The sequence below is a fragment of the Myiozetetes cayanensis genome, unplaced genomic scaffold (assembly GCF_022539395.1).
Source record: "Myiozetetes cayanensis isolate MyiCay16 unplaced genomic scaffold, myiCay2020 scf32, whole genome shotgun sequence".
Classification (NCBI taxonomy): domain Eukaryota; kingdom Metazoa; phylum Chordata; class Aves; order Passeriformes; family Tyrannidae; genus Myiozetetes; species Myiozetetes cayanensis.
This window is the reverse complement of record NW_026087544.1, coordinates 2,670,809-2,695,734: the sequence shown is the minus strand read 5'-3', so window position 1 is coordinate 2,695,734 and position 24,926 is coordinate 2,670,809. Positions and strand designations below refer to the sequence as shown.

Below are 24,926 nucleotides of genomic sequence, written 5' to 3'. Positions count from 1 at the left end.
TAGGAAAAGCTTGGTATTCATCATGCCTGTGGTGCAGGAACCTGTGGAGGAACCTCGGGCCTGATTCCAGGCACCTCGCTGGTGATTTACAACCTGCTCTTATTGTAGTTAAGAGTCAAACTATTAGAAAAAAAAAAAAAAAGTGAAATAAGAGGTGGTAGGAGCCCTCCTCGTTGCTTTGCACTGGAGAACTGTAATTATTCACATCAAGCTGCTGGTAACTTCAGTTGGTGTCAGACTCTGGGCTGGTTGGTGTCTGGCTGGTGAAAGCTGCTGGGGTTTAGAAGGATGAGTTCCAGGGCTCCCCCACAGCCCTGCTCCAGGATGGCTGAGGAAATCCTCTGCTCGGGGCCTGGAAGTGCCAGGGCTTCTCTTCCTGGAGAAGGAGGTGAAGATCCAGAGAGCCAGGAATGGAATTGTGTGAGTGGGTGGGCAGGTTTCTGCTGGATAACGGGGAATTTGGCAGCTCAGGGCTTGTCTGCCTGTGATGGCTTGGCCAGGGAGGCAGTTCTGAGGACCCAGACCTCTGATCCGGGCTGGGAACATCCCAGAGCTTGGAGAATCCTTGATCAGGCAGTTTGGCTCCGAGCTTTTGTCTAATTAAGCCAAAACCATATTAATTATTGCGAGGTCTTCCTCTATAGCTGACAAATATGTCTTGAATATCACTCCTCCAAAGGGGATAAATCACTGCAGCAGCTTCAGTGGTTGGAAAGGTTTCACGGGAAAATTCCCAGTGGGCTTCAGCAGGGATGAGGACCCAGCAGGTTTATTCTCACTTGCTACAAAGAAATAGCCAAACTCGTGGCTTTTCTCCCCCTCATTCCCACTGGCAGCTACAATGCAGGGCCAGTGCAAGGAGAAAGGGTCAGGCTGGTGCAAGGGTGAGCTTGTTCCAAACGGTTTGTTCTTGTCTTTTGGTTTATAGAGTGCAGCCTGCCCTTTTGGTGACCCTTCTGATAATTCTAGGGGGGCTTCTGACAGCCTGGTGACCCGCAGGGGAGGTCAGTGCGTGAGCCAGCCACTCTCCCCGCTCCCAGCAATGAATCTTATTTGACTATAAAGAGCAAAAAGGGCACAATCCACCCCCAGCTTAGAAAGCAATCACGGGCCTCCTGCCCCCCTCCACGCCGTCCCTGCAGGCTGTGTTATTCTTCAGGAGGGTTTATTCAGTGAGACAACTCCCCCAGGCTGGGTGTCCTTAGGGTAGAAAAGCCTCTCAGTGGGTTTTATCGCCCGCTCTGCTCTCCCTTTGTGGGTGGTTGGGGACCCTGGTGGCCTCTGGGATGAGGACAGAGAAGGGACAGCTTGGGCAAAGCACACAGCACCAGGATGCTGGGGCTGGGAGGGTGGAGGTGAGGATGTGGGGATCATGAGGATGCAGGGTCAGTGCACATTCCGGGGTCACTGAGGGCGCTGGGCTTGGCACAGATGCTTTGCTGTGTCCTGGAGGAGCTGCCTCCTCCAGAGGGGATGGAATATTATCCCAGGAGTGCAGGACCTCATGGAGCAGAGGCAACCAGTGAGGGCACAGTGGTGCTGTGTGTAAATCACTGCTCACGAGACCAACCCTACCCCAAAAGAAAAGACACGGTCACCGCCAAGCAAACACAGCTGCTGCACTGGTGACACCAAAATTGGTCCTTTGATCCATCATTTTCCACAGGACATTCTTATTTTTGGGTTTTTTTTGCTTTAATTTTCCCTTCTTTTTTTTTTGCCTATGTATTTTTTTTTTTTGGTGTGAACAAAATGCCACTAATGACAAACTGTGGTGCCCGTGAGTGAGTGACAGCTGAAATAAGAGAAATGACTAATCGTGCCTCCCGAAGCCCTGTCTCATGGAGATTAAATGAGCCCTTTTTTCTTCCCCCCTCAATGAGAATCATGGGCATTTGAATAATAATATTATAGTCTCCATTAGGATGACAGTGGGGGAAAAAATCGGCTCAGACCTGTGATTATTCCTTCAATCTAATAATTATTTAAATACCAGATAACTCCTTTCAGCCTAATTGAGGCCTTTCAGCTGCTTGGGTTTATATTGTGTCCCTGAATTTACTCTCGCTTTCACCTTGCGTTACTAATAGCTTCAGATTGCCTTTAAGGCTGTGTTTTAAACTCTCTTCCAAAAAAAAAAAAAAAGGCAGAAAAATAAAAATTAATGATCAAATAGTATTTAAAGATCGGAGTTAAAATGGCCCACTCTCCCCTTTTGCTGGTGTTTAACTTCCCAGGTGTTTGGCCATCCCCAAACTCCTCCATACAGGGAATCACAGAATGGTTTGGCTTGGAAGGGACATTAAAAATCATCCAGTTCCATCCCCCTGCCATGGGCAGGGACAACTCTCACTAGTCCAGGTGGCTCCAAACCCCCGTCCAGCCTGGCCTTGGACACTTCCAGGGATGGGGCAGCCACAGCTTCTCTGGGCAACCTTTGCCAGGGCCTCCCCACCCTCACAGGGAAGGATTTCCTCCTAATATCTGATCTAAACCTTGCATGCAGAGGGTTCCTTTGATGGTTGATGTCTGTGTGGCTGAGCACTGCTCAGTTCTGCACCCACAAGTCTCCCTCCAGCCCTGGGGGAGCGGGAGCTGCAGGAGCTGCCCCTGGGGCTTACACAGATGCGGGGATGGCTCATCGTTCCCAGTGCACTCGGGTAGGATGTCAGCTCGTGGCCATGCTCTGTCATGTTCAGATAATGTTTGAAAGCACAGATTCTTCTTCCTGGATGATCTCTCTTGCCGTTGGCAGTGACTGTTCACGAATACTCTGCAAAACCTTCACTGTAAGGCACAGCAGAGAAGTTGGGCTTCAGCTGACAGCTCTGCTGCACAGCAGCTCCAGCCTGCACTGCATTTGTACTGTGTCTGGATGAAAACATTGCTGAAAAAGATACAAAACTTCTGTGGTCAGAGTGAAGAGCTGCTGTTGTCCCATATGTACAGATGCACATGAAATGTAATTATTTAAATGTGCTTATTTCTAGCTTGCACTGTTGTTTTCTCCCTTTGCAGCGGAACAGCTTTTTTAAGAAACTGGAAAATGCTGAACAGGAAAGCTGTGGGTGCTGAGCTTCACAGCAGAGCCTCCCTGTTCTCTGCAGAATCTCTCAGGACCTCCCTTGAACCAGAGGCCTCTGGCATGTCATCCAAGAGCAAAGCTGCTCTGAGATTCCTGTGCCCCAAGATCAGATTGTCGGTGCCCACCACGGGTCACCAGCATCCCTGGCGTGGGCAGATTGCTCTGAGCAGATCCTTGCGAACCATTTGATTTGTGCCCTGTCGAAAGATTCTGCATTCAGAGAACCAGTTTGGGGGGAAGTTCACACAGAAATTTAAAGGGGAGGGCTGGGAGGTCCCCCCTGGTGCTGCTGTGGCATGTTGGGGAGCAGCTGTTTTCTGCCACAACCATCCCAACTGCACGAGGGATCCGTGTCCTCCCTGGGAGAGAGAAACTGCCCCAGCCCAAGGTGGGAATTAAGAGCCTGGCAATGAGGAGCAGCAGGGGAAATGTATCCCTGAGCAGAATGAGAAACCCATTACCGCTCTCCTTCTCCTGTCTTGTCAGTGGCACGCAGACGTGCAGCCCAGGGACAGAGCTCCTTTGTCACCTCTCAGGAACACCCGTCTCCGGCTCCTGGCAGTAACAAGCCTAAAGAGCGGCTGTTCGGTGACATGAGCTCATGAGCTCAGTGTGGGCTTTCAGCAGCCTGAATTATATGAAATACCCAAACAGAGATCTGCGTGGGTCAGAGCAGGGGGTGCCCGCAGGCAAGGGCAGCTGAGCAGGGGCTGGGCAAGGGGGTGTTTGCACACAGGGCAGGGCACGGGGGCAGAGCTGCAGGGAGCAGGTTTGTCCCCCTGTGTGTGGGCTGGGGGCTTGTGTGGCTGTGGTGGGAGGTGATGGGACTTCAGTGCAGAGAGGGCAGGTGGAATGGTGGCTCATCCTCAGCCTCTTCCTGGGGCTGGTGTCCCCCTGAGGTGGTGGGGAATGTCTCTCCCCAGGGTAGGCTGAAATGGTTCCTTTCACTGTCCAGCCTGGAGCACGTAAGGAATGCAGAATTTGGCATAAAGGAGAACTTTGTGGTGGTTTTCTGAGTCCATGCAGTCAGACATACCTGTGGTCAGCCTGAGCAAGCTGGCCTAGTGGAAGGTGTCCCTGCACATGGCAGGGGGTGGAACAAGATGAGCTTTAAGGTAATTTCCAACCCAGCCCATTCACTGATAATGATGGTGATGATGAGCAAGGCTGAGGTCAAGCCAGGTACACAATTTACAGTCAGGTCTGGACATGATAACAAGAACGAGACACAATCCAGTGACCTTCAGGCACATTTCTGGTGACAAGGAGGGTACAGAGAATGCTCTCTGAACCCTCACATGGTGCCCAGCTCAGTGTTGTTCTGGTGGTCCTCTGAGCTGATCTTTGCTCTGTGCAGGGTGCTGGGCTGTCATTGCTTCCAGATGCTTTGTGGGAGCCCAAGGTGGAGCTGGAAGTCTGTGGCTGAGCTGGGAATCAAGCCAGTACCTGCTGTCGGGGGTGGTCCAAGCCAGACCCACCTTAGATGAGACAGGTGTGGAAATGCAGGGATTTGGTTTGTCTTTACCATCCATATTTTTGCAAAGGGGAGTCTGCCAGCTCAGCAGAGGTGCTGGTGACGAGGTGGAGGGGGCAGAGGGTTACAAGGGTCCTCTCCAGCAGCTCCTGTGTCTGCCTGGGCGCGTGCTGAGCGGAAGGGCGGGTGGAGAGCTCTGATGTAAACATGCCTCATGCTGCCAGAGCGTCTCCAAGGCGAGCACATGCTTCCTAAGGAAATTCCAGCCTGGTGATTCCTAATTCAGCCTGGCAGCTGCCTGTGCAAGCCGGGAGGATGGGGGTAGGTAGGGATCAGCAGGGCTCCAGCCATCCCTCAGGCCCCAATGAGGTCTGGGTGCTTTGGCATCACCACAAAAACAAAACAAGAACAAAACCTGATTGTTTTTGTGCCTCATTTTGACATAGATTTTGGGCAGATGTTTCCAGCTCGAGACTTACCTCTTCTTTATAGGTGAAAACACATCAGTCAAAGGAGACTGTGTCTGACTGTTCTCCACAGAGCTATCAGAAAGGGCACATGGATAATTTGATTGGCATTGGGTCTTCTGGACCCAGAGTCCAAGCTGTCTCTTTGTGTAGCTTTCAGTCATCTCCTGCAAGTTTTGTTAGAGCAGGGAATTTGTCTCCCAGATTGGTAGTCATGGTGCTGCTGGTGGCTGATGTAACCACATGCTCCCAGCTCGGTGGCAGCTGCTTTTTGGCACCTTTGTGACAGGTGGGAGAAGTTTCTGCCTGAAAAGCACCTGCTTGAGGTACTTCTGGCTCTGGGATGGAGGGGGGATGCTGGTGCCTTTGGTGTGTGTGTGTGTGCTCAATGAACTTGGCTGCATGAAAACTTCTTCCTCAGTTTTCCAAGTGAAATCAGAGAGGGCTTTAAAGGTAGAAAACACCTCTTATTTCCTCTGTTGCTTCCAACAACACACCCTGCAGGAGACATCCTTTTAGCCAAGATTGCAGATGGATGGCTGGGTGTGTGAGCTGCGGGCTTTGTCTTGGGCTGGAGCTGATTATCCCCTCCCATGGCTGTTATAAACAGCTAAACCACACAACAAATTAACATGCAGAGGCTGAACCAAGTGGCAAAACATCAAGCCTGAACTGCTCACCAGTAAGTTGGGAGACCTGCTTAATTCTCGTTGCGCTCAGAGACATCCTCACTTTATCTCAAGGACTGTGTAATTAGAAAGCCTCCTCTGAGTTTTATCTGCAGGGCACACTGGATCTAATCCTTCTCTCTGTGTGCTTCTTTCCTTTCCTCAGAACCATGTGAGGGACATTGCCGGGGCTCAGGACACGCGCGGGGAACGCGGAGTTTGCCTTTCCCAGGATGGATCAGAGGAAGAACTGGCCTCGGGCACTGGACTCTGATGGCTGGTCAGTGGCTTTGCTCTGTCTCTTCCTGGCGTCGCTCTCCCGAAGCGTGTCCAGCAATGCCTTGTTCAGCACTTTCCACTCCGAGAACCGGGACTGGACGTTCAACCACCTGACCGTGCACCAAGGCACCGGAGCAGTCTACGTTGGGGCTATCAACAGGGTCTACAAGCTCTCGGGTAACCTGACCATTCTGGTGGCTCACAAAACCGGTCCCGAGGAGGACAACAAATCCTGCTACCCGCCCCTCATCGTCCAGCCGTGCAGCGAGATCCTCACCCTCACCAACAACGTCAACAAGCTGCTCATCATCGACTACTCGGAGAACCGGCTGCTGGCCTGTGGCAGCCTCTACCAGGGGGTCTGCAAGCTGCTGCGCCTCGATGACCTCTTCATCCTGGTGGAGCCCTCCCACAAGAAGGAGCACTACCTCTCCAGCGTCAACAAGACGGGCACCATGTACGGCGTGATCGTGCGCTCGGAGGGCGAGGACGGGAAGCTCTTCATCGGCACGGCCGTGGACGGGAAGCAGGATTATTTCCCCACCCTCTCCAGCCGCAAGCTCCCCCGGGACCCCGAGTCGTCGGCAATGCTGGATTATGAGCTCCACAGTGACTTTGTCTCGTCCCTCATCAAAATCCCCTCAGACACCCTGGCCCTCGTTTCGCACTTCGACATCTTCTACATCTACGGCTTTGCCAGCGGCAACTTCGTGTATTTTTTGACTGTGCAGCCGGAGACCCCCGAGGGCGTCTCCATCAACTCCGCCAGCGACCTCTTTTACACCTCTCGCATCGTCCGGCTCTGCAAAGACGACCCCAAGTTCCACTCCTACGTGTCTCTGCCCTTCGGCTGCGTCAAGGGCGACACGGAGTACCGCCTGCTGCAGGCAGCGTACCTCTCCAAGCCGGGGGACGTGCTGGCCAAGTCCCTCAACATCACCGCCCAGGAGGACGTCCTCTTTGCCATCTTCTCCAAGGGGCAGAAGCAGTACCACCAGCCGCCCGACGACTCCGCGCTCTGCGTCTTCCCCATTCGCACCGTCAACGCCCAGATCAAGGACCGCCTGCAGTCCTGCTACCAGGGGGAGGGCAACCTGGAGCTCAACTGGCTGCTGGGGAAGGATGTCCAGTGCACTAAAGCGGTAAGGACGCTCTGGATGTTGGTTGTGGTGGCCCTCAAGAGCTGGGATCAACCCCCGAGCTTGCTTGGGGCTGTTTAGCCTGGAGAAGAGGAGGCTCAGGGGAGACCTCATCACTCTCCGCAACTCCCTGACAGGAGGTTGGAGCCAGGTGTGGCTTGGTCTCTTCTCCCAGGCAACTATCAGTAAGGCAAGAGGGCTGGATCTTCAGCTCTGCCAGGGGAGGTTTAGCTTGGATATTAGGAAGAAATTCTTTACAGAGAGGGTAGTCAGACACTGGAATGGGCTGTCCTGGGAAGTGGTGGATTCTCCACCCCTGAAGGTTTTTAAGATGAGACTGGATGTGGCACTTAGTGCCACGGTCTGGGAACCATGGCACAGCTGGATCAAGGGTCAGACTTGATAATCTTGGAGGTCTTTTCCAACCCAGCTGATTCTGTGATTCTGTGAATAGGATAAATTTTTTCTGTGCCTCAGTTTCCCTGAATGCAGAACAGTTGTAGTGCTCTTCCCCTTCAGCACATGTTCTTACCAGGCAGCTGGTGATGACAGTGAAAGGAAGGGATGACAAAGGGCAGGGAACAAGCCACTGGGGAAGGAGGCTGATGCTGGCAGGGGTTGGCACCGCCGGCTCCCCTCCGCGTGACCCCGAGGTTTTGGGGCTGCCCTGTGCTCTGCCTCACTCACAACCTTCCCAAACCTTGTCCTTCCAGCCAGTGCCCATCGACGACAATTTCTGTGGGCTCGACATCAACCAGCCCCTGGGGGGCTCAACGCCGGTGGACGGGGTGACGCTCTTCACCTCCAGCCGCGACAGGATGACCTCCGTGGCTTCCTACGTCTACAACGGCTACAGCGTGGTGTTCGTGGGCACCAAGAGTGGCAAGCTGAAGAAGGTAAGCTCGTGTCTGTGGCTTCAGAGAGACAGGGTCTGTTCTTCCTCTCTGGCAGGGGAGTCTGACGTGCGTTGCTGTTGCTGTGTCTCGTGAGCATTTCCCAGTGTGAAGCTGGGAGTCAGTGAGGAGCAGGAATTGCAGGGTCTGGGTCACAAAAGAGCCTTGTTGGTGAGGCAGAGTTCATCCCTCAGCGCTGTTAGCACAGAGGGGCGTTGCTGTGGTTTGTTTTGGAGTGCCAAGGTTTGGGAAAGGTGCTGCAGGATGGTCCTGGAGGCACAGGCAGTTCTTGTTGCTCTGTGGCATTCCAGCTCCAGACCATGTCCTTGCATGGGCTGAGGGCACCTTCCTGCACTTCCAGCCAGGGAGTTCCCTCAGCAGCAGCAGGGTAATGGGGGTCTCAGCCCCAGCCAGCTCCTCCTGCACAGCCTGCCTGTGTGTGACATGTTGTTTGTCTGGGATGTTTGCACTTTATCATTCAGTGGCCTGTGGTGTGTGTTTGTGGGGCTGATGCAGAAATCACCAGGGCAATAATGGGCCAGTCTGATAAGGGAAAAGTGAGAAGCTGGCTTGGAATTTCAGTGAACCTCAGCATGCTGTATCCAAGGTCTTGGATCATTCCTCCTTTTTTGACACTCTGATGGAAATCTTGCAGTGGTTTTGAGTTGTCTCCCAGCAACCCTTCTGCAACTTGTTTAAAAGACTGAGTTGTTAGAAAGCTTTTGGTGGTGGCAAAATTGCTGATGGTGGCAGAATGTTTGGCCATGGAGAGATGGGAATGGGTTAACTTGGCTGCTTTTGGAACCAAGCCTCAGGGCAAAGTCCTACTGCTTCCCTCTGCCTCTTACCTCCTGCTCTCCCCGCTGACAGTTGGATGATTGATCAGTCCTGGAAAATAACATTCCTTGCCCTCTTCATCAAGAGCACTGGTGCTGCTTGCCCAGGGCAAAGAGATGCTCCTGCTGGTTCCCTCCCCCAGCAGAGGGGTTTGGGGGGGCTCAGTTAAAAGTCATAGAATGGTTTGGGAGGAAACTTTAAGCTCACCAAGCTTAAGCCATGGGCAGGGACACCTTCCACTAGATCAGGTTCCTCCAAGCCCTGTCCAACTTGGCCTCGAATGAGTTTTAGGATTTCAAAGTCCAGCTGGGATTTCCCCACTTCTGCATCATCAAATCATAGGATATTCTGACCTGGAAGGGACCTCTCTCAGGAGTTCCATATTTAAAAGGAGCGTGGAATTGGCCTTGGGGTGTAAGCAGAGGGTTGTGAGACCCTTGCTGGTCTTTAGGGCTGGAGCTGCAGCTGGAATCCAGCTTGTCAGTGGGTGCAGAAGTCTGATCCAGCTCCAGCAAATCCAGCCTCAGAGATGCTGCTCTGGAAAGCTGAGATCCTTCAAATCAACCTCAGCTATAAATGACAGCATTAGGTGAACCTGCTAAAATGCAGACCCTGCTTCTTCATACCAGGGAAAGAGTTAACAAATGTAATCAACAGCAGGCTGTTAATTTTTTGTGTCCTTAAGCAGCAGGGAATTTCTTCCTCATCTATCCAGGAAGATACAAGGACAGGCAGATACTACACTTGAATGTCTGCATCATTTTAATTACATCAGTTCATTAATATTCATTCAGCACTTTACAAGTGCTGAGTAGTAGTAAATTAGGTGCCTCCCTGGTGCCTCTCGAGTGTCAGTGGGGCAATTTTGAACGTGGGGGAGAGAGGGTTTGTAAGCAGAGCCCCTCACTTCCCTGCTCCCCCTGCCGTGGCACAGGGGAGAGCCAGGATTTTTTTTTTAGCTAAATGGATGGAAGAGGAGCCCTCAGCACATCACAAATGCACATGCCAAGCTCTGAGCCAGCCAGGCAGCCTGATGCTCACTGTTTGCAGGGGGTTTTTTTTGGGGGGGAGAGGGAAGTTACCTCATTTAGAGGCAGTAAAAGCAAACAGCCTGTGCCTGCACACGAGGTATTCACAGTCCTGTTCCATGAATTATGTAGGATTACAGAAGAAGCAGCGTCTTCAGCAGGGTTTAATTCCTCGTGCTAGTCTACACTGAACACCCTTTTGATGCAAAGTTAATCTATTCATGCTCCGCTGTCCAGAGGGAGGGCTCTTCACCTGGAATCCTTCACCTGGCTGGAAGAAAACTGGTCCATCTCTGGAGAAAATTCATTCCAGACATTCACTACAGCCAGGCTTTCGTGGCATCTGCCCTTGTTTACCGTGTCCCAGAGCTGCCTGCAGCTGAGGGGTTTCTTTCCCCCCCATTATTAACTGGGACAATCACGGTCCTGTCCTCCCTGCTGTGGGGCTGAGGATGTTGTTTTTCCCTGACTCTGGTTGTCCTGTCTACACCTTCAGCAACTCTTTCTTCGTTTGACACGTGGGATTATCTTTTGCATGGCCTGAGAGGGGCCAGGTGAGGCGTAGGAAGCAGCTTTGCACTGAACTGTGGGGCTCGTGGGGCTCTCGCTGCAGAGGAGGCATTTGCAGACCTGGTGGGAAGTTGACAAGTTGTCTCCAGTTTTTTGTGCCTGTTCCAAGACCAGACATGTCTTGATGTCAGCAAGTGCTCAGGATGCTCAGGACTGTTTCCATATCTCTTCTCTCCCATCTGTGAAATGAGGATGGTAAAAATGTACACACCTCTCTAAGTGCCAGAGATCTGTGGATAGACATCTTATCCACCTGATCTCCTTCATATCCTCCCCCACTGCATATCTGCCCACACAATTAATGTCTGAAAGCTACATCACACCTATTCCCTCACCCACAGCTGCTGATTTCCTTTGCAAACAAGCTGGTCCTCAGTCTGGGGTTTCAGAGAAGACACTTTAGTGTAGCTGGAGCAAAGTCAGGGAGCCAGCTCTGAAATGTTTCAAACTTGCTTGTGCTTCCCCAGTGAGAATTCCTTACTGAAAACGCTGTGTTATCTCACTGATGTCCTTGTGCCATTCACCCAACTGCTCCTGCCACAGTGCTTGGGAGAGCAGCTGCTGCTGCATCAGCCTCTCTCCTCCAAAGGACTGGAATGCTGAAGGTCCCCAAGCCCCAGATATCCCTACCTGCACTCTGCTACAAACCTGTGTTGCCCAGCTTCACCTTTTTCCCTGTTTCCTGGGTACATCTGAAGCCCCTCCCTGCTCCTTCCAGCAGCCAGTGCTGGCTGGGGTGTGAAGGAAGAAGTTCTCTGTCTGCTGGGAAGTGGTGCAGAGCCCCGTGGCAGGGCTGGCAGCTTTCCCAGCCTGAGCTCACCTCTTGCTTTGCTGGTTTTGGAGCCCTGAGGGGTTCCAGTCGATGTTGGCAGCCTGGGCAGGTCCCGTGGAGTCTGTGGGATCAACAGAGCTGCACCAGAGGGGTGTTGGTACCAGAGCTGTGACGAATAAATCAATAATATCAGATAAATCAGTGAACCTGGCATTGTCCCTGCAGGGAAGCAGAGCACTTGCTGGGGTCAGGGTTTGTGTTTAGGTGGAGGGTGGGCTTGTACCTGCTGTGGCTGAGCTAGACTGGTCAGCTGCTCCTCATGCAACTGGTGGTTCTGGTTTGTGCTTTGCCTGTCCTTGGCTACTGTTGAAGGGAGAAGGGTGAACCAATGGATCTTGCAACCCACCTGTACATTGTGAGGGCTCAGGGGGACTTGTGGGTCACTCAGTGCATGTCCTGTATGAAATGTCTGCACCCCCAAAACACCCCACACGTGCTCCTGCTGTTTTGAGTATCCACTGCTTTATCCACGTGGGGGAAAAGCAGAAGTGCTGATGGTGCCTGTTGGGTAAAGCACAGGGAGGTGGGATGCAGCTCTTCCTGCAGCTCTCCTTCCAAAGCACCTCAGTTTCCTGGCTGGGGAGAGGAAGGGGATCATGTTAGGGACATTACCATTCAGAATTGTGGATCCCACCAATAAAACAATTTCCACGGAGCAAAATTAGAAGGGACATTAATGCACCAGTTAACAGCAACTAAGTGCTGGGGGCAGATGTGTCAGCTTGCTTGTTCTGTTTATGGGCTTCATACAATTCCATCAATATTGATGTGTGATGCCTTTGATTTTGACACTAATCATTGCTATGAATTAAATTTGCAGCCATATAATTAGGGCTGCTATTAATAGGGCCTCAAGCTAAGCACTGCTGTGCTAGTTGTCTTTTTCCTGATGGAAAACGGCACCCACGGAACTCAGTTAATGTGGTTTGCCTGGTAGATGCTGAGACTGATGTGAAAATTACACTTGCTATATTTAGAGGGGCTCCTCTGCCAGGCAGATGCATGGGGTGGGTCCAGCTTGGAGGTTTCCCAATAACTGTGCAGGAGTTGCCTTTAAAACTTCCCAGCAGTTTGCTGCTCCTGAGATCCATAGCGGGGGAGAGAAGGATTGCAGGGAGAAAAGAACAACCCTCCATCTGAAGGGCTGCTGTTGCCTTGTTTCCACTGCATCTCATCTCCCCCTTCTTCATGCAAATCTCCCCGTTTCTTCCTCCTGCCCAGTGCTGTCTCAGCCCTCTGTCCCTGTGCGTGCTGGCTGAGCGCGGTGGCTGCGATGGCAGCAGAGCTCACCGCCGAAAATCAATCTCGTGTTTCATCCCGAGAGGTCTGTTCCTTATTAGATCTGATAAACCAGTGAAGTGCCCTTGCTGATGGAGGACGTTGTTTGTGATCAGGAATAAATAAATGTCTCGTCTGTGTCCGACAGTGCCGTCCAGGTGTTACTTTGCCATCGCGCTGTTTACGCTGGCTGTTGGAAACGTGCAGTTCCCGCAGCCCTGCCTGCCTTCCCGTGAGCTGGGAGTGCTCCTGGGTGGCATATGTGAGGGAAAAGCAGGAACAGTGACGTTGTACCTGGTTTTCACCCAGCAGTGAGTTGCTCAGTGGTGATAAGGATTTAATCTTGGAGATGCTGGAGGTGCAAACTTTAGTGCTCCAGGTGAGAGCCCAGGCGTGGTTGTTTCGGGTGCCCTGAGGTGAAGGAGAGCGTTTCCATCTCAAATCACACCTGGATAAATGGGAATCAGACATTGTTCTGAACCCCTGTAACACCCTGTCCCGACTGGACATGGCTCCAATCCATCCCAGCAGGGAAGGTCACCCCCAAAGAGCTGCTTGGGATCTGCCTGCAGGAGAAGTTGTACAGAGAAGTGCTGTGACTCATTTTCACGATGGAAACACTCTCCTGCTCACCTGTTGAATCCCTGGCTGTGTGGTGCAATGTCTGTCCTTGCTCCCAACCTCCACTTTTCCAAGGGGCAGCAGCAACTGATCGAATTCTGCAGCCACGGGAGCTCTAAGTGTGTTGTTACGTCTTGGGACGTGATAGTTTTATTCAGCTTGGCTGATTTAATCCGTTCCATTAGCGGGGAATAAAATAGGTCTTTCACAATGAAATATATATATATGTCCGAACCTGTCCTTAAATGACTTCATTCTATGGATGGTTATCTCATCCTTTCAATTTACCCTTTATTATCGCCCCCGCACGCGCATTCCGTAGCGCTTCAGGAAAAACTCCGTTGCATCAGCGTGTGGAGAAGCCAAGAGGACATCAGGCTGTTATTGAACGGATGAAAATCATCCATTCCAGGTTCCTTTCAAAGAGGAGGCCTGGTTTTAGCTGTAGGTTGTCAGCTCAGGGGCTTTGCTGTATCCATGGTCATTCCATCACTCTCAGGGCACAGATCTCCACGTCCCGGCAGAGGTGGGAATGACAGATGGTTCTTATTTGACTGAAGAGGTTGTTGAATTGAAAGGTCTGAGAACCAAGTCTCTGTTTCTTGCCCTAGGATGCGAAATAAGGGGGTATTTGTTTAGTACTGCACTGCTGGTGGTTGCTCTGGTGTGGCTGGAGGAGCAAGGATTGATTTTCCTCCCAAACGAGGATTTTCAAGACTCAGAAGGTAATTCCCCTTTGCTGCCATCTGTGTAGAAGAAGGTGCAGTCCAAATTTGACCTCAGAAACAGGTCCCCAAGATGCTCGGTGGTCCCTTCCATTTGTTATTGTTCACAGACAGAAGTTGGAGTCTTACTTTTTAATTGGAATTTGTGCCAGGGAATATGAAAAGTGATGGCAGCCAGAGGAGAGCACTGATGTATGTGTTTTGGGGCTGGAGAAGGGGCAGAGCTGCCAAGTCCCTCTAGACTCTGGTTTTGAGCATTCAGGAGTGTCCCTGCCCCTTCTTAGTGGCATGAAATTGGTCTCTTCTTCTCCCAACATCCCTTCCCTGGTTCTGTTATCTGTTGCCTGCCAGAGCAAGTAAAATAAGAAAAAGACTGAGAAGTTGGCACATATTTTTATAGCTGCTGGAGAGCCAAGGGGCAGGTGTTCAGGAAATGCTGTGGATGTGAAATGGAGCCAGGTGGGCTCCGAGTCTGCTTTAATCTTGTTTCTTGGCTCGGGAGATGGGGATGACTGTGGGTCTTACGCAGGTTCAGGCACCTTGAAAAATCAAACTTGGGATTTTGGAGGGCAGCGGTTACGTTTTGTTCAGTTCTAAATGAAGTGGAGCTAGTGCAGGCTGGACAGGCTCCTGCATGGAATACATCCTGCCTCCCAGATCATGGAATGGTTGGGGCTGGAAGGGACCTTTAAATGCCATCTGGTCCAACCCCCTGTGATGAGCAAGGACACCTTCAACTAGACCAGGTTGCTCAGCGCCCCATCCAACCAAGGGATTTTTTTTCTTTTCCTTTGGCATATTTGGAAGATAATTAATCCCCACACGTTGTCTGAGAGGTATTATCTCCTTTATGAGCATGAAGTGAGGCAGAAGTTATTCCTCCTCCGTTCCGCCACGCTTTCATCTCGTTCAATAATGAGTTTCTTCTTGAAGTGATCTTGGTGAAAAATATCAGAAAATACCAAACTATTTTGTGAATTCATTTTATTTTCTTGGCTGTCCTTGCTCTCCTCTGAGTGTAAATCTGAAGGGGTTGCTGCTTTCTGGATGTTGTTGGTTTTTGGGGGTAGGGCACTGTTGGACTCTTGCCTTTCTACTTATGAGTCAAGAAGTTCATGCTTTCTTTACTATGTACATATTTTCCTGCAGGCTTTTAAAATCCTCAGAGGTCAAAATAACATAGGTTTTGGTCCATTTGTAAGATCTTAAATCCCCGGGTGGCAAGAAATACTGTGAGAAGACCATGCAGTGTTGCCTCTATAAATGCCTCCTCAAGGCAGTAAAAACAAATGTGGAAACCACAAATGTGCTGGGAGAGACTGGGGAATCTGCAGGAAGAGTCCTGGGCACTGGCACAGCCCCTGAGCTGCTGCTGCTGCAAAAAGGTTGGGATTTAGGGACAAGAAGGGAGGGGAATGCTATGGAAAAGCAGCACAATTTGTACTGGGATTGCTGTTGGGCTTTCCCGGGGTGTCTGACTGATGCCACCTTTCGTATTTCCTCAGTGCCCTAATCAAGTTTAGTACCCATTGTTGGTGCTGTTGCCTTTTGCTGCGGGGCAGGACAGCGACAGCCTCAGCAGGGCTGTAAAATACTGCCTGGTGTGCCACTGGCAAATCCATCACCGGAGCATCTGCCGGATATTTATGGATGTGCTGGGCAGGCGTGCACTGGACGTGGCCAGTCCCTATATCAGCACGAGTCCATTATGCCTGTTGTGATGCATGGGCTCCCCACCTCCCCCTGCCTTTTATCACCCTCTTTTTCCATCCCTGCAGACATGCTTGGAGAGGCAAACCCTGCCTTTTCCCAGCCCTTCAGGGAGCTCTCAGCTTGCAGCCCAGCCTGGAAATAACAGAGGGAGAGGAAACCCCTGCCTGCTCTAAGGAGCTCCTGAGGTTGGGGAGTGCAGCACCCAGGGGAATTTTGCACCAGAGACATTCCCTGGGGTCTGTGAATGGTCAAGGGCTTTCCTGGCTGTGACTTGGACAAAAGTAACAATAAAATACTAAGTCTCTGAGCGTGTCTGCTGCTGTTACCAGCAGTGGTAGAACCCCCTGGCTCTCTCCCAGCCATCCCCTTGCATTCACACTGCTGCATTCAGCCTTTCCATGCCTTTAGGTTTTGGTTGTGGGGTTTTTTTCCCCTTCACTGTAGGCTGGAGGATGATGGTCATTCATTAGATGTGCCTCAAAGCAATCTCAGATGCTGCTGATGTGGTACAGGGCGAGTCACATCCACGGGCTAGGGGAGAGATACATGGTGGTACTGTGGGGGTGAGGATGCTCACATTCTTCTTCTCATGTTACCCACTGGTTTTATTGAGCTGACATGGAATATGTTACTGGAGATTGCAATTTTCTGCTCTGTAACTCAAATGTGCCCACTGTGATTTCCACCCCTGTGCATGGCTGGGTCCCACCTGGGGCTGGGGGAGCCCTGAGGACACTGAAAGGCAAGTTCTGGTCACAGACCAGTCTGGCTGGGACTGAGGAGACGTGGCAGCAATTCCCATCTGTTGGGCAGCTTTCCCTGAGCACCCATTCTGTGGCTGTAAAATCACAAGCCTTTTCCCAGCCCTGTGCTCCAGGGAATGCTGCCAGCCCTGAGGTGCTGCCACCCCACGAAATCTGTGCAATCACAGAACCACGAAGGCTGGAAAAGACCTCTCAGGTCATCAAATCCAGCCATTAAACCCACCAGAAGAGGGGATGCTGCCCAGGGTGTGACCTGTGGGGTTTGCTCCTGGTCAGTGCTGAGCTGGGTGCGGCTTCCCCCAGTTGCTTCCAGTCCATACTGGGAGCAGGGGAGGAATAATTGGCTGAGGAAGGGTTTAGATTCTAATTCCTTGGACGTGGATGCAAACAGGGGAGTGCAGGGAGCAGCACGGGCAGGCTGGAATAATTAGCAAGAGGCTTTGTCAGCATTTGTCCCGACATTCCCTGCCTGTCTCAGCCGGGGACCCGGCACCTCTCCTGGTTGTTCCTCCTCACATGGTTACACGTCTTTGCATCAAATAGATACATGTGGATGAAAGTGATGTGCATTTAAAATGAATGTACACATCATACAGCCTCGCTCTTACACAGCACGGGAGTTTTTCTTTTCTTTTTTTTTTTTTTTTTTTTTGTGGTTAGCTGCTAAATTATTTATTGTGTGCTGGGCTTTAATCTCATAAAACCTGCCTGCAGGCCTTAGGCAAACCGTGCCTGAGCATCCTCAAACCATCCTGAGCATCCTGGAAAGCTGGGAGCCAGGCAGCACAAAGCGCTGGGGGACTGTAGGTGGGAATTGTTTGTCTTGCCTCTTCCTCCCCCTTCCCAGCTCATTAAAAGCTGTTAAGTTTGGTCACTGCCACTAACTTAGAGGGTGATTTGCAGCTTGGAGAGGATGCCAATCCGAGATCCCTGTCAGTCAGGGAGAGAAGAGCTGGTCTGTCCCCTGAGCTGCTCAAAGGAAAGAAAGAAAAGGGTGAGGACGAGACACTGGGGTAAAACAAGGTCTCCCAAATAAACAGCGCCGCGCCTCCAGCTGGGAGCACTTTACCTTCCCGAGCGGCCGGGAGTGTTCCCAGCCCGCAACCTCCCGGCTCTGAGGGAGCCTTTGGCTGACTAAAGTGATGTTTGCTTTTGCTCGTCATCCTGCAGCCACCGGCTTATTAGCGGTAAAACAGAGCATCCTTCTGCCTGCTTTCCCTCCCGACCTCCTTTGATGCTTTTTTTTTTTTTCTCCCGATGCTCTTAAAGCTCCTCACTCCGACAGACTTTGTACCATGAAGGGGCTCCCTTTGGACTTCCACGCTTAAATTGATGAATGGCAGACTTGGAATAAAACCAGAGTCCCCTCCTCCCACCTTCCCCCTTTCTTTTGACTCGCAGACCGATTGCACTGCTTGAGTATATTTGGGCTAAATCATTCTGCAGAGCTGTGAAGCAAAAGGGCAGCAGGCTGTGACCCTCTCTGCTTTTCTTCTCGTGGTTTCTTTGTGCAGAGCCTTTCACACTGGGAACCTGGTCTTGTTATTGAGAAATAAATAATTAGAATATCTGGGAGGTTCAGGTACAGCGAAAGAGAGACTGAGGAGTTTGAAATATGGGCAGGCTGCTTTCTGCCTGGAAAGGGGATAATAGCACTTCCTAACATGAGTTAGAAAGTTTGTCTGAAATCTACTTTGTAATCCAAACTGCAAAGAAAACAAAAATATTGACCTTCCCTGTTAGTAATCAGCTGATAAATGTGTTTAAATATTGTATGTTTTGGAACAGAGCACGGGGGTAGAGCTGGTGTTTGATATTTGCCCTTGATTTTTTCCAAGGCTCTCAGCTTTGGGGGAGCACTGCCATGCCAGGCATGGGGCTCACGGTGAGCTGGTCCCTGTGCCACCTTTTCCCAGTGCCACACCGGTGTTTCACTCCTGATTTTGCTCCTCTGAGAAGCTCCTGGAGGGTTTCTTGCAGCACTTTTGTTTTTTCTGCTGGAGCTGTGTCCTGCAGCTTGCTCTTACTAATTAAAAGCTGAAGTGGGAATTCCCCCAGCCCAGCTGCTGTGAGAGCTGCCCCCATGATTCCAGCCCTTTTCCCACTGAACTTGTAGGACACTTATCAAGGGACAAACAGGCACTGTCTCCTGTTTCTCTGTTGCTTGTAAACTCAGTGATTGGGTTGCTGCTGTCAGGGGAAGGGACTGAGGGCTCTGAGCTCCTTTTCTCACTCCAGGAAGCTGTTTAGGAGCACAAGTGGCAACTTGTCAGCTATAAATACCAAAGACCTACCTTTGGACTTATTTTTGGCAGTTTGGACTGGATTTACCCCTCCTTGCAAGAGGGAAAGGTTGATCTTTAGAGGCTTAGGTGGTTAAAGCTTGGTCAGAGAGGAAGGGATCCACCTCACTAAGAAAAGCAAAGTGTTTCATCATAGGACCACAGAACGGTTTGGGTTGGAAAGGACCTTAAAGATCATCTCACTTCCCATCCCCTGCCATGGGCAGGGACACCTTCCACCAGCCCAGGTTGCTCCAAACCCTGTCCAACTTGGCCTTGGACGCTCCCAGGGATGGGGCAGCCACAGCTTCTCTGGGCAACCTGTGCCAGGGCCTGCCCACCCTCCCAGGGAAGAATTTCTTCCCAATATCCCATCTAAATCAAATCCTCTGTGCAGAGGGGAAACCCTATTGCCACTGTTTGGGTTGGACTGGGATTAGGCTGATCCCAGCAGCCTGGGAGTCGGGATTGCCATGGAAATGCAGCAGCCCTGGCTGCAGGAACCGTGAGCAGATCCAGGGCAAACAGCACAAAACACCAGCTATGGGGTGCAGGAACCAGCAGCTCAATATTTGCCTGAGAAAACAAGCAAGTTTAATGTTTTTCAAGTGTGCTGCACCCAGCCTGGGATTGTTAAGAAACCTGTGATCAGAGGCACCAGGCAGGCCAGGTTCAGCAGGATCTCTGTGTTATTCCTTGAGGAGCATTAAAGAGCAGCCGATGCCTTCTGGAATTTGTTGATAAAACTCTCTTTTTTAGAATCATTTTTGCTTCTCTAGCACAAATGTACTATTTCTTGTTTGTATATGTTGCTTTCTTCATTCACTTTTTTATTATTAGGGACATTTACATGAAAGCAGCTTTTTTTTTTGCTCTCACAGCACATTTCCCAGTTGCAGCTGCACTTCCTCAGTGGAGATCTCCACCTTCCCTTGGAATGGGGCTGCCCTCTCTCCTGGGCATCCCTGCCAGGCTCAGGGACACAGGGATGCTGATGGTCCATCTCCAAGCGTGGCAGTCACAGTGTGCCTGTGCTCCAGAGAGGGATGTTCCAGCTCATCCCTTGCTCTCCTCTCTCTTTAAACCACCTTCCAAGTTCATTGGGATGCTCAGTGCATTCATTTCCTCCTGTGCACAGGAATTATTTTTACCTTTACAGCAGAGAGAGGCCAGTGTGAAATCCTCAAGCAGGCAGGAATCCTCCCAGGGTTTCCCAGAGTGCCTGGCTCTGGCTGTGGAGCAGTTTGGAGAGGGAGAGCTAATGGACATGTCTGGCAGATAGTGAGTATATGTGATAATGTAAATTAAAGAAAAACCCCCAAAGCTGGTGTTTAGGGCACAGTGATGACATTAGCAAGGTGGGATGATATATTTATTCACCCCAGACCCTGCTTGTGAAGAGGCAACATGAGCCAAACTCCCTCCCCCTTAAGAGGCACCTGGAGAGGAACCTGAAGGACCTTTCCTCTCTCCATCTGCCTTGCTCGGCTCTGCAGATGGAAAATGTAAACTCCAGATGTGTTAAGCACATCTTTAATTTCCTCTCGCTCCATTTCTGCTGCAGCTTTGCTTTGGGGGTTTGGCATTTAGGTGTGGGGTTTTTTTTTTTTGCTGGCATCTTGATAAGCTTGGGATAAGCCAAAAAAAAAGGGAGAGGAGCCTGCAGGAGAGTGGGGGCTGCTGTGCTGCTCTGTCTGGGGCTGTGGGGTGAGGGACACCCTCGTCCCCACGAGCCCCCTCTGCACTGCCCTGGTCAATCCCAGCACCCCCACTCCTGGCAGGAGCTCTGGAGCTGCTGATTCATGGAAGCAAATGGTTGGAGAGGTGAAATTCCTCCCCTCTCTGCTTCTCTCACCCCTGACCCCGCTCCATTTCTTCCTCCTGACCCCTGAATTTCAAACCCGACCTTTTGTATCAGGGGGGAGGGAGGGAAGGCAGAAGGGCAAGCAAAGGGCGAGATGAGTTTGGCTGTGTTTGGGAGGTGGGGGAGGTAAAGCTGAGTGGTGGCTGCAGGCTCAGGGATGCTGCTGGAGGCTCAGGGATGCTGTGGGATGCCAGGGGTGAGCTCAGGGTTGTAGGGATGGAGCGGGTGCTGCTGCTCCATCACTCATTATCCATCTGGAAAACTTGCCCGTGCATTTAGTTGCCTGAAATGTAAAGTGCATTAATGGCTGAGCTCTTGTGTGTCGTCATCACCACCCTGTGCCCTGCAGGGAGGGGTGCTGGTGGTGTGGGGTGATGTCTGAGAGAGCCCAGGGCAGGGAGGGCTCTGTGTGTTGCTCGTGGCATTTGGCTCTAAACACAAAGGTTTGTGGCAGCCCTGACAAGTGGGGTACAGCTCAGCCTCTGTGGGCTGTGGCATTTCTGCCTCTGAACCCAGACAAGCACAATATGCTCTGTGCAGGCATCCACCCCATCCCAGCTTGTCTCTGGCGTGGCCTCGGGCTGCTCCTTCCCTGCTCCGACGCAGCAGCAGCAGCAGCGGGTGGGTCTTGCTCCCTCACAGCAACAAAAGCAAACTGTGCTTTTCCACCTGCAGCAAAATGGCAGAGGAGCCAGCTCTGCTGGGCTGAAGGAAGCACATTTTCAGGGCTTGAGGGCACAAATAGGACTTAATTGTCCTCTTGGGATCTTTGCCCCCCTGTCCTCTGGTCCGAGGTTCTGCTTCTGCCTCAGCGCAGCCCTCGGCCCGTGCCATGGGATGAGTTCATGACTTCAGCCCTCTGACATATTGCCTGGGGGGGAAGAGGGATTAAAAGCTACAAAGAAAAAAGCCATGCTGCCTTGTGCAAAGTGGCCCAATCTGTCTCTGTCCCACCCCTCCCACGGCGCTGTTTGCTCTCCGAGCCCCCTGGGAAGGTCCCTGTCGATGAGATTTCCGCGTCTTGTCGCGGCTGGGACGAGTCCTCAGGAATGGATGGGGAGGCTGGGAGTGCTCAATATCCACCCCCCCTGACAGGTAGAGTCTCATTTAATGGGATGCTGCCATATTCATTACCCCAGCAGAGAGGCTGTGGGCCGGGGCGCAGGTGCAGTGCCAGCCCCCCGCTCCCCCCCACCCGCCTGCACAAAGGCTCTGTGTGAATAAGTATGCAGTAAATGTCTCCCTCTGCCAGATTTATTCCTTCATTAGGTATTTAAATACATTCTGCTGTATAGGATGCTTCTGTGAGGCCACTGCCTTTTTTTTCTCGCCGTGGGATAAACGTGGGGGCCGCCAAAGCGGCTCTGAGCATCCCCTCCAGCACCCTGCAGGGCTGCCGTGTTTTTTGGCAGGGAGAGGGGGAATGGGGTGGGAGAGGGGGCTGGTGGGCTGTGGGTGCGTCACTGAACATCTGGGGAGGGCACAGGGAGGGGTTTGGGAAAGGGAATCCCAGGAAGGGGCTGCACACCCTGGTGCCTGCCCAGCGCTGGAAGGGGGTGCAGGGCCATTCACATCCGTACTGGAATTGTCCCTCCATCCCTGTGGTTTGAGGGTGTGTTGACCTGGACACAGTGGCACGGCCAGCAACCACCTCTTTGGCCAGCCCAGAGCAGCTCAGGGACGCAGACCCACTGGTTTTGTCACCCCGAGGTTGGTCCCACACACACCTTTCCCTGGCCCAGGTTGGACCATCCCAGTGTGTAACATTTTAGGGAGTCACAGTGAAGTAAAAGCTCTAAAACTGTGCAGTCATGGAACCAGACAGCTCAGGGAAGAGCTGAGAAACTAAAATTAGCAGAAGTGCCCCAGGCAGAGGCCACCTGGGGCTTTGTTTCGTTTCGCTCTTAACTTTCATCTCTTTTATTTATAATTTGTGGCTGATTGATTTTGGGGTTTTTTTAAGCTGGTGTGGTTTTTTTTTTTTTCCTTCCCTCCTTTGAAAATGAGGAGCTTTGCTGGCTCATGATGTCTAATCCTTGCATACCCAAGGGTGGCATTGCCTTTTCTGCCCCAGTTCTGCCTGGTTCTGAGCAGCAGCATCTTCTGCCACCCAGGATGTGCATGTGGTGAGCAAGGCCTGGGTCCATCCCAGACCAAGTCTCCTTCTCTCCATCCTTCCTTAGCTGCTTTTTTGTGCCCAGTCCTGTCCTGTCCCAGCCTGTAACGGGTCCTTCCCTCAGGTCTTGGACCTCTGAGCACTGCAGGACCCTCATGTGGTGATTTAAGGCAGTGTCACCTAATTCCCTGCTTTGCTTCAAAGCTTCCTCAGAATTTAAATTGATGTAACAGGCTTTGTGTTGCTGAAATAGGTCTGTGTCCCTCCTGCTGATGCCTCTGGGCTCAGAGGAGGGGATTGTAACTTCTTGAAGCAGAATTTGGTTGGTTGTTAAAGTCCTGAGCTACATTCCCACCAGGCTTGGGAGAAGTTGTGGCTGCCCCATCCCTGGAAGTGTCCAAGGTCAGGTTGGACAGGGCTTGGAGCAGCCTGGTCTGGTGGAAAGCGTCCCTGCCCATATATGGAGGTTGGAACTAAATGATCTTTAAGGTCCCTTTCAACCCAAACCATTCTGTGATTCTGTGATCTGTCCTGCCATGTGCCTCCTGTGACACCAGTGTCCCTTCTGGACTGGGTTTGGCTTTTGCACAATTTCTACCCAGGCAGTTCCCTGCCCCCTTGTCCTGGAGAAAGCTCAGCTGTAGGGCAGCAGAAAACTGGAGTCTCTGGCTCATTTTGTTCCTGGCTTTGCTCACATCCCAGCTCTGTGCCAGCTCTGCTGCTGATGGAAGCAATGTGCCCACAGTTGTCTGGAAAATAAACAAAATCTCTTTCAGCACTGGTCAGCAAGGCGATTTTTTGGGTGAACTCCAGTGGACAGGATTGGTACTCTTGGTATAAGGCTTAACTTTGCCTCGCTAGACCTGAGCAAAGCACCCCCTCCCTCTTAATTGCACAGTTTATTCTTCTAATGAGTGTTACTTCCACTGAGCTGACCTGCCCTGGTTTTATTTGGTGTGAGGTGACCTGACCCCTGTCACTCTGAATCCCCATTCCTGCTTTGCTGCTTCCCCAGAGCTTTTCCTGGCCCTTTAGCTGGGGATTAATTCACAAACAGGAGCTGGACAAAGGCTGTCCCTGAGCTTGTCTCATCTGCCCTATGGAGTGGGGCAGTGCAAGGCTCAGCCTAAAACATGCCTGGGGTGCACAGCAGAGCGTGGAGTGGTGTGGGACTCCTGTTCTGGGAGGGTGCTGGGCTTTGGGGTGCTGTCTCCACCCTGGCATCGGGCTGTGGGTCATGTTGGGTCGTTTGTTCATCACTAAAGCATTTCATAGAGTGCCTTAAAATTAGAAACTTGCATTAGAAACTGAGGAAGAGCAAGGAGCAGAAGCCCTGGGCTGGGATTGGAGGAGGGATGTTGTTGGTGTCAGTCAGTCCCATCCACGAGTTTCAGTGTAACACAGATTTCACTTCACGTCCCTGGTCAGTGAGGGTCAGAATTTCCCTCTTCCCCTTAGAATAGCTCTGTAAATTAAATATTCATCTTAAACAAGGATGTGCTTTAAAAGCCCAGAAAATCCAGTACCTTCCACCGAGCCATTGTTCTTTCCTGCCATGTCTCTGGCTAAATTAAGACTTTCTTAGAAATGCACAGGTTAAAAGTTTAAAAGCTTAAGGTTTCATTCATAATTCACGTATCAATGAGGCTTTGATTCCTCCCGGGGAAAAGGCTGCCAGTATCTGCAGTGCATGTTGATAGGGTTACCCTGTGCTGGAGCCCAGGACCTCCCTGCCTTTCCTTTTCTGAGCTCCTTTTTTTCCAGAGGCAGCCCAGTGCAGGATGGCTCCCAGGGGCTGCTGATGGGGAAAGCAAAACATCTCCCTTTTGGGTCATTGGTTTGAAGCTGACCCAGGTCAGCAGTTGCCAAAAGTCGTTAACGTCTAATGGCTGCTCAGTGCCCTGTGAAAAATGAGTCCCTGGGTCCTGGGCCTGTTCCCAACAAGGGCAGACATCCATATCCCAAAAAACCTGCTGTCACCACTCTCTCTCTCTCTCTCTGATGGCCTTGAGCAGGTGAGTGAAAGACCAGCTGGGCCCTGTTATCAAACAAAAGTACCTGTTCACTGCATTCAAGGCTTGTGCAGCTTCTCCTGTCAGAGCATCCCAAATTGTTTCAGTGGAAGTTGAACCTTGTTGTCCCCCTGTGAGGATGAGGAGGCTGGAAGTGCTGGGCTGAGATGAGTTGCTGGAGGTCACAGTGTAACAGCACCGATGCTCCGTACTGTGCTTGTACTTCCAGGATGAAAGAGCAATGGCTTCAAACTGCCAGAGGGCAGGGTTAGGTGGGAT

At 51.5% G+C, this 24,926-nt stretch overlaps 1 protein-coding gene across 2 annotated transcripts in view; it reads left to right on the top strand.

Annotated features, from left to right (window-relative positions):
• PLXNA2 (plexin A2) overlaps positions 1-24,926 on the top strand; it is a 163,944-nt gene that overhangs the window by 14,085 nt on the left and 124,933 nt on the right. For both annotated transcript variants that reach the window (XM_050326688.1, XM_050326689.1), the window contains exons 2-3: positions 5,861-7,115; positions 7,826-8,008. In XM_050326688.1, coding sequence (XP_050182645.1) covers positions 5,928-7,115; positions 7,826-8,008 — 1,371 coding nt within the window. In that variant the 5' untranslated portion in view covers positions 5,861-5,927. The remainder of the gene's footprint in view (positions 1-5,860; positions 7,116-7,825; positions 8,009-24,926) is intronic.